Genomic DNA, 14891 nt, shown 5'->3' with positions numbered 1-14891 from the left:
AATTTATACAAAAACAGCTGATTCCATTATCAATAACTGGTTTGCCATTTTATTTCCTTGCATACTCAATAGATATACATTTTAAAAGTTTATGTTCTATCTCAGTTCTCTCTTTTAATATAAATATTATTTAAAAATAAGTAATACCACCAAAGCATGGTAGTCCACCTGTAATCTTAGCAATTGGGCGACTGAGGCAAGAAGATTGTTGCAAGTTCAAGACCAGCATGGACTACATAGTGATTTTAAGATCAGCCTGAACTACATAGTGAACCTTATCCCACCCCACCCCCAAAATAATTCTCCCTTTTTTATTAAAGTGATAGAGTTACCACGCTTTCTCCAGTTTGCTTTTTTTTTCCAGTCTAACCTAGAGATCACCATATACTAACATAGAATGATACTCCATATTCTTTTCATGTGTAGTACTCTATTATGCAATATGCATCTAATATCAGGAAAATTAGCACTATGTTAATCTAGCATTGTATGGTTTCATAGGATATAAAATGAATTTGATTAATTTGTACCTTTAAGATATTTTTCTTCATGTTTGGAGTGATTTTAATATCACTACTGCTAAAGGTTTTATATGCCATAAAATGCTTATCAGATTACATTAAGTGACATTTTAATAGACTTATTTATAGTATGGAAAAAGCTTCATTAGCTTTGTCATGTCATTTTAAAGCCTTGGCTATTTAAGGATATGATAATTTCAAGTATTTGTGATGTATTTATGGCTTGCTTGGACCTTCTTCAGTATAACTTTTGTATCATAAACATCCAAAAGAATCCTTAAGATTTTCGTTGGCCCAACCTTCAAAATATGGCCAGTATCTAACTATTTTGTCATCGTCTCTTTTATTTCTCCCTGATCCTAGTGTTATTTTTCACTTGAAGTATTGTAGTTGCCTCCTAAAAATAACTATCATCTTTCCTCTATTTATTTTCTTCACAACAGCTAGAATGATCCGTTAAAATATTTCAAGCTAGATAACATCAAATTTTTATTCAACGCCCTCTAATGGATTTATGCTGTGTTCAGGGTAGAAGCCAGAGTTCTGGTGTCCTATTAGGGTATGATTTGCTTCCCAGTCACTTCTCTGACTTTTTGGATCTGTCCTCTGCTCTTCTCTAGGCTCTCTACTGTGGCTACATTGTCCTCTTCCTTGGCCTTTAAACAAACTGGGCATCTTGTTTAATGATCTTTATACCTACTGATTTCTCTGTCTGAAATTCAATAGTTATTTTTGATGCTTTTCAAAATAGAAATTTAAAAATATAAATTTCAAGAATTTCAGAAATTTTTTCCAAATGCCATGTTTCACATGAAACATTTTATTATACAGTAATGTTTAAGAGCTGAAGCTGAGGGATCTTAAGACAATTCTGATTAAATCGTAATTCTTACAAGAAATTACTATTAACTTTGGATAAGTTATTCATTTCTATTTACTCAGCCATAAAATGACAATATTAATGTTTCCTACTTCATAAGATTATTGTGAAGATTATGATTATATTGGATATGATAAGACTGTACAATATATGGCACATATTTATATTTACTAAATGGTAACTAAAATGGTATTTTTCCATAATTTTTTATCATCACTTTATAGTGAAAAATATGAATTATTGGTTTTTCTGTATTAGCAAATAATCATTTGCTTTTAGAGCATATCTATCTACTGAGAGGAGCAGAGATTTCTCATACTGATTGTAATAGGTAGTTGAGCCACAAGAAAGTTGGTAAATCAGTGAATTTTTGTTTTATTTGCATATTTTTTGTCAACAGCAGTACTTTGTTAGTGCAGAATAGATCATGTATTTTGAGAAGTCTCAGAAAGGAAAACTAAACCTAGTAAGAAAATACTGAAATTTTACTTAAAATATCTTGCTATGAAATAATTAGATATACTTGAGTAAAACTATAAAGATCATGTTCTTACATATATTCTTACTCAAATTTTAAAGGAAATTTGTGAGAGTATTTCCTGTTACTCTGTTTTTGCGTAATCAGAACTGAATCTTCATTCTTGAGTTTAAATATCGACGGACGTATTTTTTCTGTTATATCACAACTATCTTGAATAGTAGAGTTGGACACTGTGATAAAAAAAGACTGCAGCATAGTTCATAATTGTCAAGCTGATAGATACATATCAAGTCAGTTAACTCTTATACTTGATAGAATAAATAGAGTAGCAAATATACCAAGAACACCAAGAAAGAAGAGATAATTCTGCTTAAGCCAGTTAAACAGATTCTAGAGGAATCTCTAGAGGAGTTACATTAAAGAATGTGCAGAGTTTTGCCTTTGGAAATTGGGAGCCAGCTGCTTAGGAAAGCCTAACATAGTAAAACTCTGGCTCTTGCCAAATTAACTTAATATTTGCTTTGTCTTTATTAAAACATAGTAACTGATTGATACTGTGAACACTGCAGCAAATAGACTACTTCTACTAAACTTGCTATTTCCATCAGTTGGATTCAGGCCTATAAAAAGTTAGTTTAATGTGTTCTCAGCCTGTTAATACCATTGTGTAATTTAATTGGATGGCTTCCAAACAGATGAAAAGTACAAAAAAAGAAATTTTCACTGTGATAACTAGTCAGATACTTTGGAAAAATGCAAAGGCTAGGCCTATTAAGACCTGTAATTGTTGTTGAATTAGCTGTGGGTGAGAAAACGAAAATAATGCAAAAAAAATCTAAGATAATCCTTTGCTTATTAACTTCATTCAGGTTTATGCTTCACACTAAAGGTACTTTGAAAAAAGATAAGATTTATGTTAGAAAGGCAGCATGGAGATGTTCTCCAAAGAAAAGGTTTGGCCTTCGCTGAAGAATGAATGAATTATTACACATTCATCTTATATATTGAAGTAAATGTGTTAATTACGTATACATATATATGGTTTTTTATTTTCTAGTTTAATAACTTTATTACCAAGCAAATACTCAGCCAGGTTGCATTAAATAAAAGGCCTTCTTTGAAGTTGTAGATTTTTAAGGAGATAGCATTAATGGAATAGAGAGAGAGAGTTGCAGTATGCTGGGATTTATATGCCATGCTGAATTTGTCCTTCAGTGAAGATTTATTTTTAAGGAAGTGTTGACATTTGGTCGATTTTTTTAGGAATATTATCCTTGACAGATTAAGGAGGTTGAACAAGAGTGCTAGGGCAATGGAGAAGTGAAGTAGATCAGAAAAAAAATTGGTAAAATAAATTTGAGAAGGGTTGGTATGATTTACTGGTAGTTATTAAGGTAGGCGGAAAAATTGAAGGAGGTGTGATGATAATAGCTAATGTTCAACAAATACTTCCTTTTTTACTAGTCCCAGTCCTTTAGCATAATTTCAGTCATCCTAACAGTCACATGAAAATGGACTACTACTACCTCACCATTCCTTACACACAATTCCAAACTCTGAAGAGCTTTAAATCATAAGTTTGGTGTAGGCTTAATTGACAACAAACCGTGACTAGAACTGATGTAAGGCTATTTGTAATCTTATTACATAATAGTAAATTTATTTCTAATAAAAACATTAGTGTGTTTGGTTGTGAAGTGCTTGCTCAGACCTAGTGGAGGTATATATAACATTCCTTTTATAAATACGGAAAGTTTTCCATTTTGGGTTGGATAAATATATTGATAATTGTTGTTTTATAGATAGAAATCACACAAAGAGTAAGTGTCAGATCCAGGATATGAACCAAAACAATCGTTTTCTACATTTTTAGCCACTATACTATTCTGTCTCCCTTTTTCCTTGTAATTGGAAAATGATTCTGAAAAAATTTACTAAGGGATCTAAAGAGCAGAATTAGAAGAGAAAGAGGGAGGTAATATAATAGAAAATAACTCAAGGTGGGTCTAATTTGAGATGCCAGTGGGAATGTTGAAGTAGGAAGCCAACAGTATTTTGGGAATATTTTATATACATACTAGATTTCATCAAATCTAAGATGTCCTGATTGTAGCAGACTACATTGTTTATGAATTTATAATACATTTATAATAATGAATTTATAAATTTTATATATAATGAATTTATAAAAATAAAATGTTTATTTAGTTTCTATTTATGTCTCATAGGTCTTTTTGCACAGTATTATTCTCTATGCTATTTAGAATGTTGTTGATCAAACATTGTTTAATAATTTTGCATTATTGCTTTGAGGTTTTCTTCAAAGTCACTGATAATATGTTCTGTAGCTTTTGATCTTAACAAAAAGTGTCAAGGGCAAGTTTTCAGACAACGTCTAGCAAGATATTTTAAATAGCATATAAGCTCAATGTACATGGTTCCAACAATGCACATAACTGAACTAAAGTACAAGTGCTATGAGTAGCTGTGATTGATTTCACATATGGATGACACTAGCAATCATAGAATAGTTCAGTGAATATGAAGGAAATGTACAGTTTAGAATTATTAAAAAATGAGTAGGTTTTTTGCCCCTGGAAATTGGAAGCGATAGTAATAAAGTAAGACAGTTGTTTGTGTGAATAATTTTCAAAAGTTAGTAAATAATCAAAGAAATTTAGTCACTGCACTGGAGAAGAATTGAGGGAAATAGGAACAGAATCTTGAGCACTGCTTTATGAAGAATTTAAATACTTCCTTACATTATTAATTTTAACAAATGACAATCTAGTTACCTCTTACAAATGGACTCATTTGTCTCCTAAGTAACTGTTGTTGGCATAATTAATTTTAGCATACTTAGGAACCATGATTTTAAGATGTCAAAAATTAAGCAAATTTTTTGTCAAAGCATCAGGAGATTAGACTAAGAACATGATTTATATTCAAAAATCATTCTGCCTGTTTTGAAAAGTTTATTTGTTGTTGTTGTTAAAATTGGTAATGTTGCCAGGTGTGGTGGTCCACATCTGTAATCCTAACACTTGGGTGGCTGAGTCAGGAGGATCACTGTAAGTTTGAGACCAGCCTGGGCTATGTAGTGAGTTCAAGGTCAGCCTCAACTACATAGCCAGACCCTGTCTCAACAAAAACAAACAAAAAGATGTTATAAGTGGTACAGTTTTATTACAGTAAAAAATGGGACGAAGAACAAAATGGGATAGGCTTTTTCCTATTCTTTCTGGTAGATTCAGCTAAAACTCCCAAAAATTATAAATAAAATTCTATGAAAGGTGCAGAGAAGAACACAGAGCATCTAGAAATCTCCAGAACTAAAAATGAAGTATTCTGGCTTTTCTTTTAGTCCATAGTTAGAGCTGAAAAACTAGTAATTCTGATGTACTGATGGGTACTGACAAAAGCTCCAGTAAAAGCCTAATCTCTTTAACCAAATACCAGGAGGGAAATACTAACTATTCTACCCCAAACACTACAGAAAAAAACTGTGATCATACTCAGTCACACCAGCAAAGGCTGAGTATAGAGCCCAGTCTTCTGTACTCACCAAGATAAAATGAGGTGCCATAAGATACCCGCTGTAATGGTATCAGATTAGGTCAGGTACAGTTGGGCTTTTATCCTCACAAGGTTGTTAGTTAGCCCTCCCTCCACCTGCAATGTCAGTGAGAAGAAGCTTATATATCCACATCTACCTAGAAGAAAAGAGAAGTTCTTGCCTCTTCCTGCTGGGTGATATCAGAAAAGACCTGGTGGAAAATGCATACTTTGACCATAGCCCATTAATAGAGAGGCCTTCTTTTCCCAGCTCCTCTCTTTTCCTAGAGTGTTAGTGGAGGCCACTTGGGGAGTAGTAATGAGGCATTCATACCCTTCTCAGCCAAAGAGGTATCACTGAAGGCTTGATACAGAGCCAGAACTCCATCTTACTCAGAAGTATTAGAAGATCCATCCCATCTCTGGTGCTAGTAGAGGCCAAGTGAAGGACCTGGACCTCATTCCACCTTGCAATAATGAAATGGCACCTCCCTGTCTTCCTGTGTTGTAACATGGCCAAACAAAACCAATATCTTAGAAGATTTAAATAAAATCTGCACTTTCAGATGCAGAATATAATAACCAAAATGTCCAGATTTCACTTGAAAATTGTAAAGTTGTGAACTAGGCAGATCTCAAAAGAAAAGAGACAATAGAACTAACTCAAAGATGACAGATATATTGATATTAAAATTATCTGATAAAGATTATAAAGCAACTGTTCTAAAATGTTTTAAATAATTACAATCCACTTGCAAGAAATGAAAAAGTAGAAAGTCTTATCAAAGAATAAGAAAAAGTCTGGGGGCCAGGGATTTAGTGGTTCCACCGCCTGCTTTTCAAGTGCAGGGTCCCAAGTTCAATCCCCAGTACTGGAGGCGGGGGAGGGAGGGAAAGAAAAAGAAAAGAATGTAAGTGGGGAGGGGAGGAGGGGGTAAAGGGAGGATGGGCACAAGGGGAAAAAATGAGAACGAAGACCTGTCATGTAAAGGTACAAGATCCCAGTAATGAATGTAACTGTACTGTATACCTAGAATGTATCAATAAATTCAATTTAAAAAAAAGGAAAAGAAAAGAAAGAAAGGATCTGCAAAAAAGATGTGAAGAGTCAAATGGAAAGCTGAAAAATCCCATTGCATTGGCTTAAAAGCAGAATAGTTATCAGTAAACTAATAAAATAATATAAAATGAACAGTGTTTCTAGAGGGCCTGTGGAGCTATAACAAAAGAACTAACATTCATGCCCTGAAAAATCTCTCATAAGAAGTGGAGAAAGATTGGATGGCAGGAAAAGTATTCAAAGAAAGGAATACTTAAAACTTCCTTGTATTTGGCAAAGGGGATAAACTTGAAGACTCCATAAGCTTAGTAAACTCCAAACAGGATAAACTGAAGACATGTCATATGTAAACTTCTGGAAAATCAAAGAGAAACAATCTTGAAAGCAGTTAGAAATAAACAACTCCACAGAGAGGGGAAAACAATTGTATAACAGCAGGTTTTAAAATAAAAAATCATGAAGGCAAGAAGTGACATGTTTATCAAGTGCTGAAAGAAAATCGTTTGTTCTTAGGAAAACTTTGAGGTCTCATGTCACAACTTTTGTTTAGATTCTTATGGTTACCTAGTATTTTGGTGGGGGGTACCAGGGATTGAACTCAGGACCCTGCATGTTATCTAGTATTTTTAAGATCAATTGAATAATTTGTCTCATATTCAATGGAAGAATTTGTCCCTTACTCCAGTATTTATACTAAAAATACCACTCTATTAGTTGATAGTAAATTGTTCTCATATATACAGTAGAAGGGAATTCATGCAGCCATATAGGAGTCCAGTGGTTCACAATGAACTTTTCTTGTTGTCTTGCACATTGCTTTACTTTTGTTCTAGCAGGACCCACGGTGTTGAGTATGCACACCAAAAGGTAACACAAAATGAGGGTTGGATCATTGTGGTTAATCTAATCACATTGGAAACCAAGGGGAGGCTGTAAGTTGTGATTATATAGCCTGTGAATCAGAGTGAGTGGGAAAGCAGATGAGCTACAGTAAAAAATAGGCAGCAGAGTTTGGATCAAACAGTCACTGACAGTTTCCAAATAACCAGTAGCTGGTTGCTAGTAGTATTTGTGATATCAGAAACTCAGTTCCCTCTTCAGTGTATAACCATGATGATACTTGATCTTTTTGACTAAAGTGACTCAAGTGATTGCACAAGACTCAGTGATTGCACATATTGATAAGGATCACCAAGCTGTATTGGATGTAGTTCAAAGTAATACTTGTATACTTCCAGACAGGAATTTTAGATATCAGCCAAATTTGGACCAAAATTCTAATAACAGGAATAGCCATTTTTGCTAGGACTTCTATAAACTATAAGAATAAAAGCTGAAGCCCACATTTTCAGAGAAATGTTATTATATTTTACAGAAATAATTCAAAGAGAGATCCATGACTATTGTTTATGCATTTCCACAGATAGTCATTTTGCATTAGCATAATAAAGGTTGGTGATAGGAAGAACATTCAGGAGGCACAGATAACAAATTATGTTTCAAGAAGTTGGTTGCTGGTAATGCTGGCAATAATATCCTGCAGTAAATATCTGTTGAGAGAGGTGAAAAGAAAATTGCCACAAAAATAAACCCACTAAAAACTAAATAGCAATAGAGGTATGGAATTTCCAAAATGAAATGGGAAAGACACGTAATATTATTTTTTTTGTTGCTGAAACACAGAATAGCATTATAAGTGTTCTACTTAACCCATCTTTAAAAAGTTTAAGCTGCTTAGGTTTGATCATTTCTATCCTCAGGATAAATTTAGTAGTCTATTTGAATTTTTGAGAAACAGCTATTACGGTGTTATTTTGCTGACTTTCTTATTTAAAAAAAAAAATCTTGTAGTGCATAAAATAACTTGATACCAGTTTTCCTACAATAAATAAGAAAAAAATTTCTCAGCTCTTGTTGATGCAGTAACTTTTTCTTTCTTTCATTGTTCTCTATATTACCAGCTTCTGCTGTGTACATATGTGTGCCTGTGCTGGGGATCATCCTTAGAGCCTCAGTGGTGGTGTTCCTGCCTGGCAAGTGCAATGTCCTGAATTTGATCCCAGTAGCAAAAAAATGTGTGTGTGTGTGTGTGTGTGTGTGTGTGTATCTGATTTTTTTTTTTTTTTTTTACCATGAACCATTTGAATAGAGTTGTCCATCTTAGAAGCGGCCCAATATTTTACTCATCATTTTGGGACTTCTACACAAAGTCTCTTTTTTTTCTTTTCAAGAAAACTTTTAAGTATCGCATATTTTTCTAATTGAACAGTATACAGGTTGCTTCTATGACCCCCATTTTTGGTGTTCTGAAGAAAATTTAGCCTTCTATTTTCATTATCTTCAGGGTTCCTCAAAATTAATGTCTACGTCTAATATTCCAAGTAGTTTGTATTTTGCACATTGCTTTCTTTTCTTTTTCTTTTTTTTCGTACCGGGGATTGAACTCAGGTCCTTGTGCTGGGAAGGCAGGCCGCCAAACTGCTGAGCTAAATCCCCAGCGCGCACATTGCTTTCTAAATGTGATGTTTTTGCATGATACTGTGATGGAATAATTTGTTTTTAACTCATTTAAACTCCACAGAGCACTGTAAGTTATAAGTTAGGCTTCAGATGTTTAAGTTATTTAATGTCAAATAGTTAATTAAGTTATATGTGGGTACTAAACCCAGATCTAAAGAATATAAGGCCTTCTACTTTTCTTTACCCAATCACCTTTGAATGACTTTTGGTGATTATTCATAGTAGGAATTAATGCCATGGGATTTTATTTATTTTTTTAAATGACATTTTTAGATATGTGTTTTGGCCCAGGCACAGCTTCAGGCCCTACTTCTTGCTCGCCATTGGATCTTAACACTCTTTTTAGTTTCTTTCCTGTTTATATAGATTTTGGATTATCTGTGTGGCTTTGACAATATTTCCTTGAACTGTGCTTCATATTACACACCATGGCAACTCTGGGGTATTCGTTTTATTCTCAGTTTTTGGATCCTTTGACTGATTTCTAATTCCTAAGCAGAATTTTTAGGTAAATATTTCTCATTGTTTGGGATTTTGTCTGCCAAAATAATAAACACATTTATCATCTTGAAGTGTTGCATAATTTCTTAATCCAATTACAACTTATTTTTGTACTTTATACTGATTTATTTGTAGTACTTATTGAAATATTATTTTAATTTTATATTACATTTTTAAACTATGAAAACAAAAAGTTGTTTAATTCAAGTGTAATCTGTAGTAGAAGTTGCATGAAAACAAAAATATTTACTGTCTGTTTTGAAAATGTCAAGCTACACAGTGATATGGTTACTATTTTTGTTTACACATCTACAGAATAAACTTATTACAGAAAAGTTGTATAACAAAATATAATCTTCCCCATCCAGTACTCAAAACAGCTGATATCAGTCTTTGCTAATCTACCTCTTAGCGATAACCATTGATAACCATACGGTGTATATTCTTTCATTCTTCTCTCGCTGTGTTGTGTATATGTATATACACTAAAGATACATAAATTAATTACTTCATTACTCTGCAGAAATGTACTGGGTCCCCTTGTACATACTTCTTGTCACAGGGCTTTGGTACTTTTTGTTCTCACTTAACCAGGAGATGCTGTCCCTCTCTCAGAAAATCCTTTCTTTACTTCATTTAAACAGTTTTTCTTATTGCTGATTGAGCATTTTAAATCTGAAAATGCAGAATCCAGAGTCTGAAACTTTTTGAGCTCTGACATTATGTTACAAGTAGAAAATTCCACACCTGACCTCATGTGATAGGTCACAGTCAAAACACAGGCACACTACAAACGTTGTGTAAAATTACCTTCAGGTTATGATTATAAGGTGTATCTGTAAAGGCCTACAACATAATTTAATTTTGTAGTTAAGCCCCCATCCCCATGATATGCTGTTATGTACTGTATATGCTGACACTTCAAATTTGAAAAAAATCTGAAATCTAAACACTTCTAATGTCATGAACTTCAAGTGCAGGTATGCTTGAAGTAATACTTCAAGTGAGGGGATACCTGTAATTGTAGATGACACGTGATTTTCTGTCATAGGATTCAACCCAGCTTTACATTTATTTGTGTAATTAACTCTTACTAGGCTCTTTGAGGGGAAAATTTTATTTGAAATTTGAAAGCCAGTTATATTGGAATTCATTTAACAGAATATTCGGATAACAATATTTGTGACATAGTTATACATCTGGTCTTTCAGTGTTCTGTGTGTGTGTGTGGTCTGACGATTGAATGCTGGGCTCATCCCTTTTCATTTTTGAGATAGAGTCTTGCTAAATTGCTGGGGCTTGGCTCCAATTTGTGATCCTCCTGCCTCAGCTTTCTAGAGTGCTGAGATTGCAGGTATGTGCTGCTTCAGTCAGCAAAAATTGAATTTTTATGACTTTTCTCAATTCTACTTAAGGACCATAGATTAAGAACTCTGTTTATGGTGATAAGACTAGAGGTATGAAGATCAAATAAGAAATTACTACATTTGGAGATAATGAAAAATCTTGATGGAAGTTATCATTACTTAACTTTCCTTTGATTTTACAGGTTTTTGATTGGTCAGGGAGCACATGTAGGAGCTGTCAACAGTGAAGGAGACACACCTTTAGATATTGCAGAGGAGGAGGCAATGGAAGAGCTACTTCAAAATGAAGTTAACCGGCAAGGTAATAGACAAAGAAACCTAAATGGGAAAAATAGTAAAATCTGCTTTAGAAAAAAATGTAATACTTGACTTTCCCTATAAAAGATTTGTTAACATTGAAATATAGTAATTTGGATGAAAAAAATTATCAATTTACCAAATAATATGCACAGTGATTGTTTAAAAAAATGATTCTCAACTCTGTATCTTTAATATTTTTAAAACATGAAGAAAGTATCATAAGCAGCAAATTTGGACTTAAAATTATGTGAAAATAAATGCTGTAGAACAAAATAAATCAGGCAAAAGAGAAAGTGCACAGGGTGGTCATGACAAAGTACAAATTTAAATACAGTGGTTACAAAGGCCTCCCTGATAAGCCAGCATTGAGACTGAGATCTGAATAAGACCATGAGTCCTATCAATTTGTGGGAAGAGCATTTCACAAAAAGGAAGCAACAAGGATGAAAGGGTGCACAGTATATTTTAGAGAAGCTGCAAGTAGGCAAGGATGACTAGAATAGGCAGAGCAAAGGAAGACCCTGATAAGAGATGAGGAGGACACAGAAATAGCATAAGACTGTTATCATATAAAGCCTTGTGAGCCATTTGGGAGGACTCGGCTTTTGATTTGAGTGAAGTGGGAAGCCATTGGAAGTCCAAACAGTCACTGAACTGGTAGGTTGTTAAATGAGGAATATCTGTACATGTCAAATCCTTAGATATGCTGTAAGCATGAAGATGTTAACGATTATTACTGATTCTAAAACACTAATTCTGCTTCTCTTCTCCTGAGTTGTGGGATAGATACTATCGTCACTCCCATTCTACAAATGAAGAAACTGAAGCATAGCATAGGTTAAGTGACTTGGTCAAATAGTACATCTAATAAAGTGGTTCAAACCTTACCAGTCTGTGCTCATTATCCAGTTTTTAACTTGTCATCCAAAAAAGTTGGAGCTTTCTCAACATCACTAATTGAACAAAGCACTGAAATTAGAAAACAAGTCTCCTAATATATAGTACTGTAAGGTTGAAGAGAGTGTTTATATTTTTTGGATTTTTGATGGATTATAGAAGGTCTGTATATTCCAGTCAGTTGTATTTTTTTTTAATTAAGAATAAGAAAAGGATTTTTCTTTTCTAACTTTTCTTAAATTTATGTTTCCCTTCAGATATACTTTAAATTTGAATCTTTCGTTTTTATATATAAATCAGATACATTGTAAGCATCATTTGGAAATGGAAGGGAGTAGTGCTTTGTAATTAGCTAAAGGTAGCATAAAATTAGAGAAGTGAGAAATAGGTTTGTTTTTAAGTTTCAAGTTCAGAGGAAACAACAAAAGTAAGAGTACAGTGTTTAAGATGGTGAAGGCAGTAGAAATAAAATTCTATGATACATGTGTTTTTTGTTGTGTTTTTATTTTTGTTTTTGCAGTGCTGGGGATTGGGTTGATTCTAGGACCTTTACACTGAGCTACATCCTCAGCCTTGTTAAATTAATTTTATTAGTACATTTAAGGTATACAGTATAATGACATTCATCATTGGAAATTTACACCTTTACATAATCCATCTTGGTTCTTATTTTTTCCCCTTTCCCCTGCCCTCCCTTCAACCCCTCCACCCCTCCCCATCTCATCTACAAAGACTTTGTTTCCATTTTTTCTTTTTCTCGTATTAATTCCATTCCCTTCTTCTTTTCGCCTACCCCTTCCCCTTTGCCCCTTTTCTTCCTATTTCACATTATCTATTATACCTTTTCGTCCTTATTTACACTTTCTTTTTCACACCAGAGAAACTATTCGGTATTTACACATATGTGTCCTATTTATTTCACTTAAGAGTATTGCCTCAATGTGTATCCGTTTAGTTATAAATGCTTCTAGTTTCTCATTCTTTATGGCTAAGTAGTACTCCATTTTATTTAAAAAAAAACACATTGTTTTCTCCTGTTGATGAGCAATTGCTGGAGGAAAGATAGCTTCTCAAATAAATGGTGCTGCAAAAGCTGGATTTCAATTTGCCAAAGATTAAAACTAGACCCCTATCTTTGTGGGGGGTAATGGGGATCTAACTTGGGTCCTTCCGCTTATGAGGCTGGCGGCGACACCACTGAGCTAAATCCCAAGCCCTAGACCCCTATCTTTCACCATGCACTAAACTAAAATCAAATTGGATTAAAGATCTAAATATTAAACCAGAAAAACTAAACTACCTGGAAGAGAGGTTAGGTAGAACTCTTGAAGACATTGGTGTAGAAAAAAATTTTATGAACAAAACCTCAGCTGCCCATGAAAACAAATAATCAGCAAGTGGGATCTCTTCTTATTAAAAAGTTTTTGGGGCCAGGGATTTAGCTCAGTGGTTCTGCCACCTGCCTGGCAAGCAAAAGGTCCCAAGTTCAGTCCTTGATAACAAAAAAAAAAAAAAAAAAAAAAAAAAAAAACAGCAAACAATAGTGTGAAGAGACAATTTTCACCAGCTCTTCCTCAGACAAAGATCTACTATCTAGAAGGACTTAAAAAAATCAGACCTCCCAAATTTAAAGACCCAATCCAAAAATGGTTGTCTGAAATGAACGAACAGATATTTCTCAAAGAAGTAGAAATGGTAAATAAAAATGAAAGAATGTTCAACATCACTGGTTATTTGAGAGATGTAGATGAAAACAACACTCAGATTCCACCTCACCCCAGCAAGAATGACTGCTATCATGAAATCAACCAATAATATGCTAGCAGGGCTGTGGGGAAGGAGGAACCCTGCTCCACTGCCGGTGGGAGTGTAAACTGGTACAACCACTCTGGAAATCAGTATGGAGAGACCTCAAAGAACTAGGATTAGAAGTCCCATTTGACCCAGGGATTCCTCTGCTGGGTATCTTCCCCAAAGAATTAAAAGAATCATACCACAGTGATACATGTGCACTCATAGCAGCACAATTCGTGATAGCTTAGCCTCCTCCCTCGGCCTTTCAACTTCCTGGTATTACAGATGTGTCACCATGCCCAGCAGGAGGTACATGTTTTAAAGACACAGTAAAAGAATAAAGTATAAGAATGAATTGAAAGGGGCCGGGGATTTAGCTCAGTGGTTCTGCTGCCTGCATCGCAAGTGCAAGGTTCCGAGTTTGATCTCTAGTACCAAAAAAAAAAATTGAATGAGTAGAAGGTATCTTAAAGTATGCTGATTATCTTTTGATAGTATATTTTTCTTATGTAATATTGCTGTCTTTTGGAAGTGGTGGCATATTATTTATGTTTGGTTTTGTTTGAGGTAGGGTCTCACTAGGCAGTCCTGGATGGTCTTGAACTTGCTTTGAAGCCAAGGCTGGCCTCAGACTTGTGATCCTCCTGCCTCAGCCTCCTGAGTATTGGGATTAGAGATGTGTACCACCACACCCAGAACATTTTATTTTTCTAAAAAGTGTAATACCTTGAGTTCATTACCTATGTATAGTATATAGAATGGATTGTATATGTAGTCCGGAAAATGCTATTACGAGTTTCTTTCAGATGCAGTAATGAGCTATCTATAATTTGAAGATGACTTTTCCTATACTTGTATAATCTTGAAGTTTTAAAATGTTTTTGAATTATTGTATAAAAAATGATAATATGCTAAGCAAGGTAAGTAAGGATAGAGGATAATATAGTAGTTCTTGGAAGTTAGGAACGAGAATGCCGTCAATTTTTTTGTTCTTCCCACTTTTATCACCTTAGCC

At 34.1% G+C, this 14891-nt stretch overlaps 1 protein-coding gene across 4 annotated transcripts in view; it reads left to right on the top strand.

Annotated features, from left to right (window-relative positions):
- Window positions 1-14891, top strand: part of Ppp1r12a (protein phosphatase 1 regulatory subunit 12A) — a 129408-nt gene that overhangs the window by 54186 nt on the left and 60331 nt on the right. For all 4 annotated transcript variants that reach the window (XM_010639512.2, XM_010639514.2, XM_010639511.2 and 1 more), the window contains exon 3: window positions 11068-11186. In XM_010639512.2, coding sequence (XP_010637814.1) covers window positions 11068-11186 — 119 coding nt within the window. The remainder of the gene's footprint in view (window positions 1-11067; window positions 11187-14891) is intronic.

This window comes from Fukomys damarensis, unplaced genomic scaffold (genome assembly GCF_012274545.1).
Source record: "Fukomys damarensis isolate Sample0158 unplaced genomic scaffold, DMR_v1.0_HiC HiC_scaffold_15, whole genome shotgun sequence".
NCBI classification, from domain to species: domain Eukaryota; kingdom Metazoa; phylum Chordata; class Mammalia; order Rodentia; family Bathyergidae; genus Fukomys; species Fukomys damarensis.
Note: the sequence above shows the minus strand (reverse complement) of the source record. Positions and strands in the feature narration are given on the sequence as shown.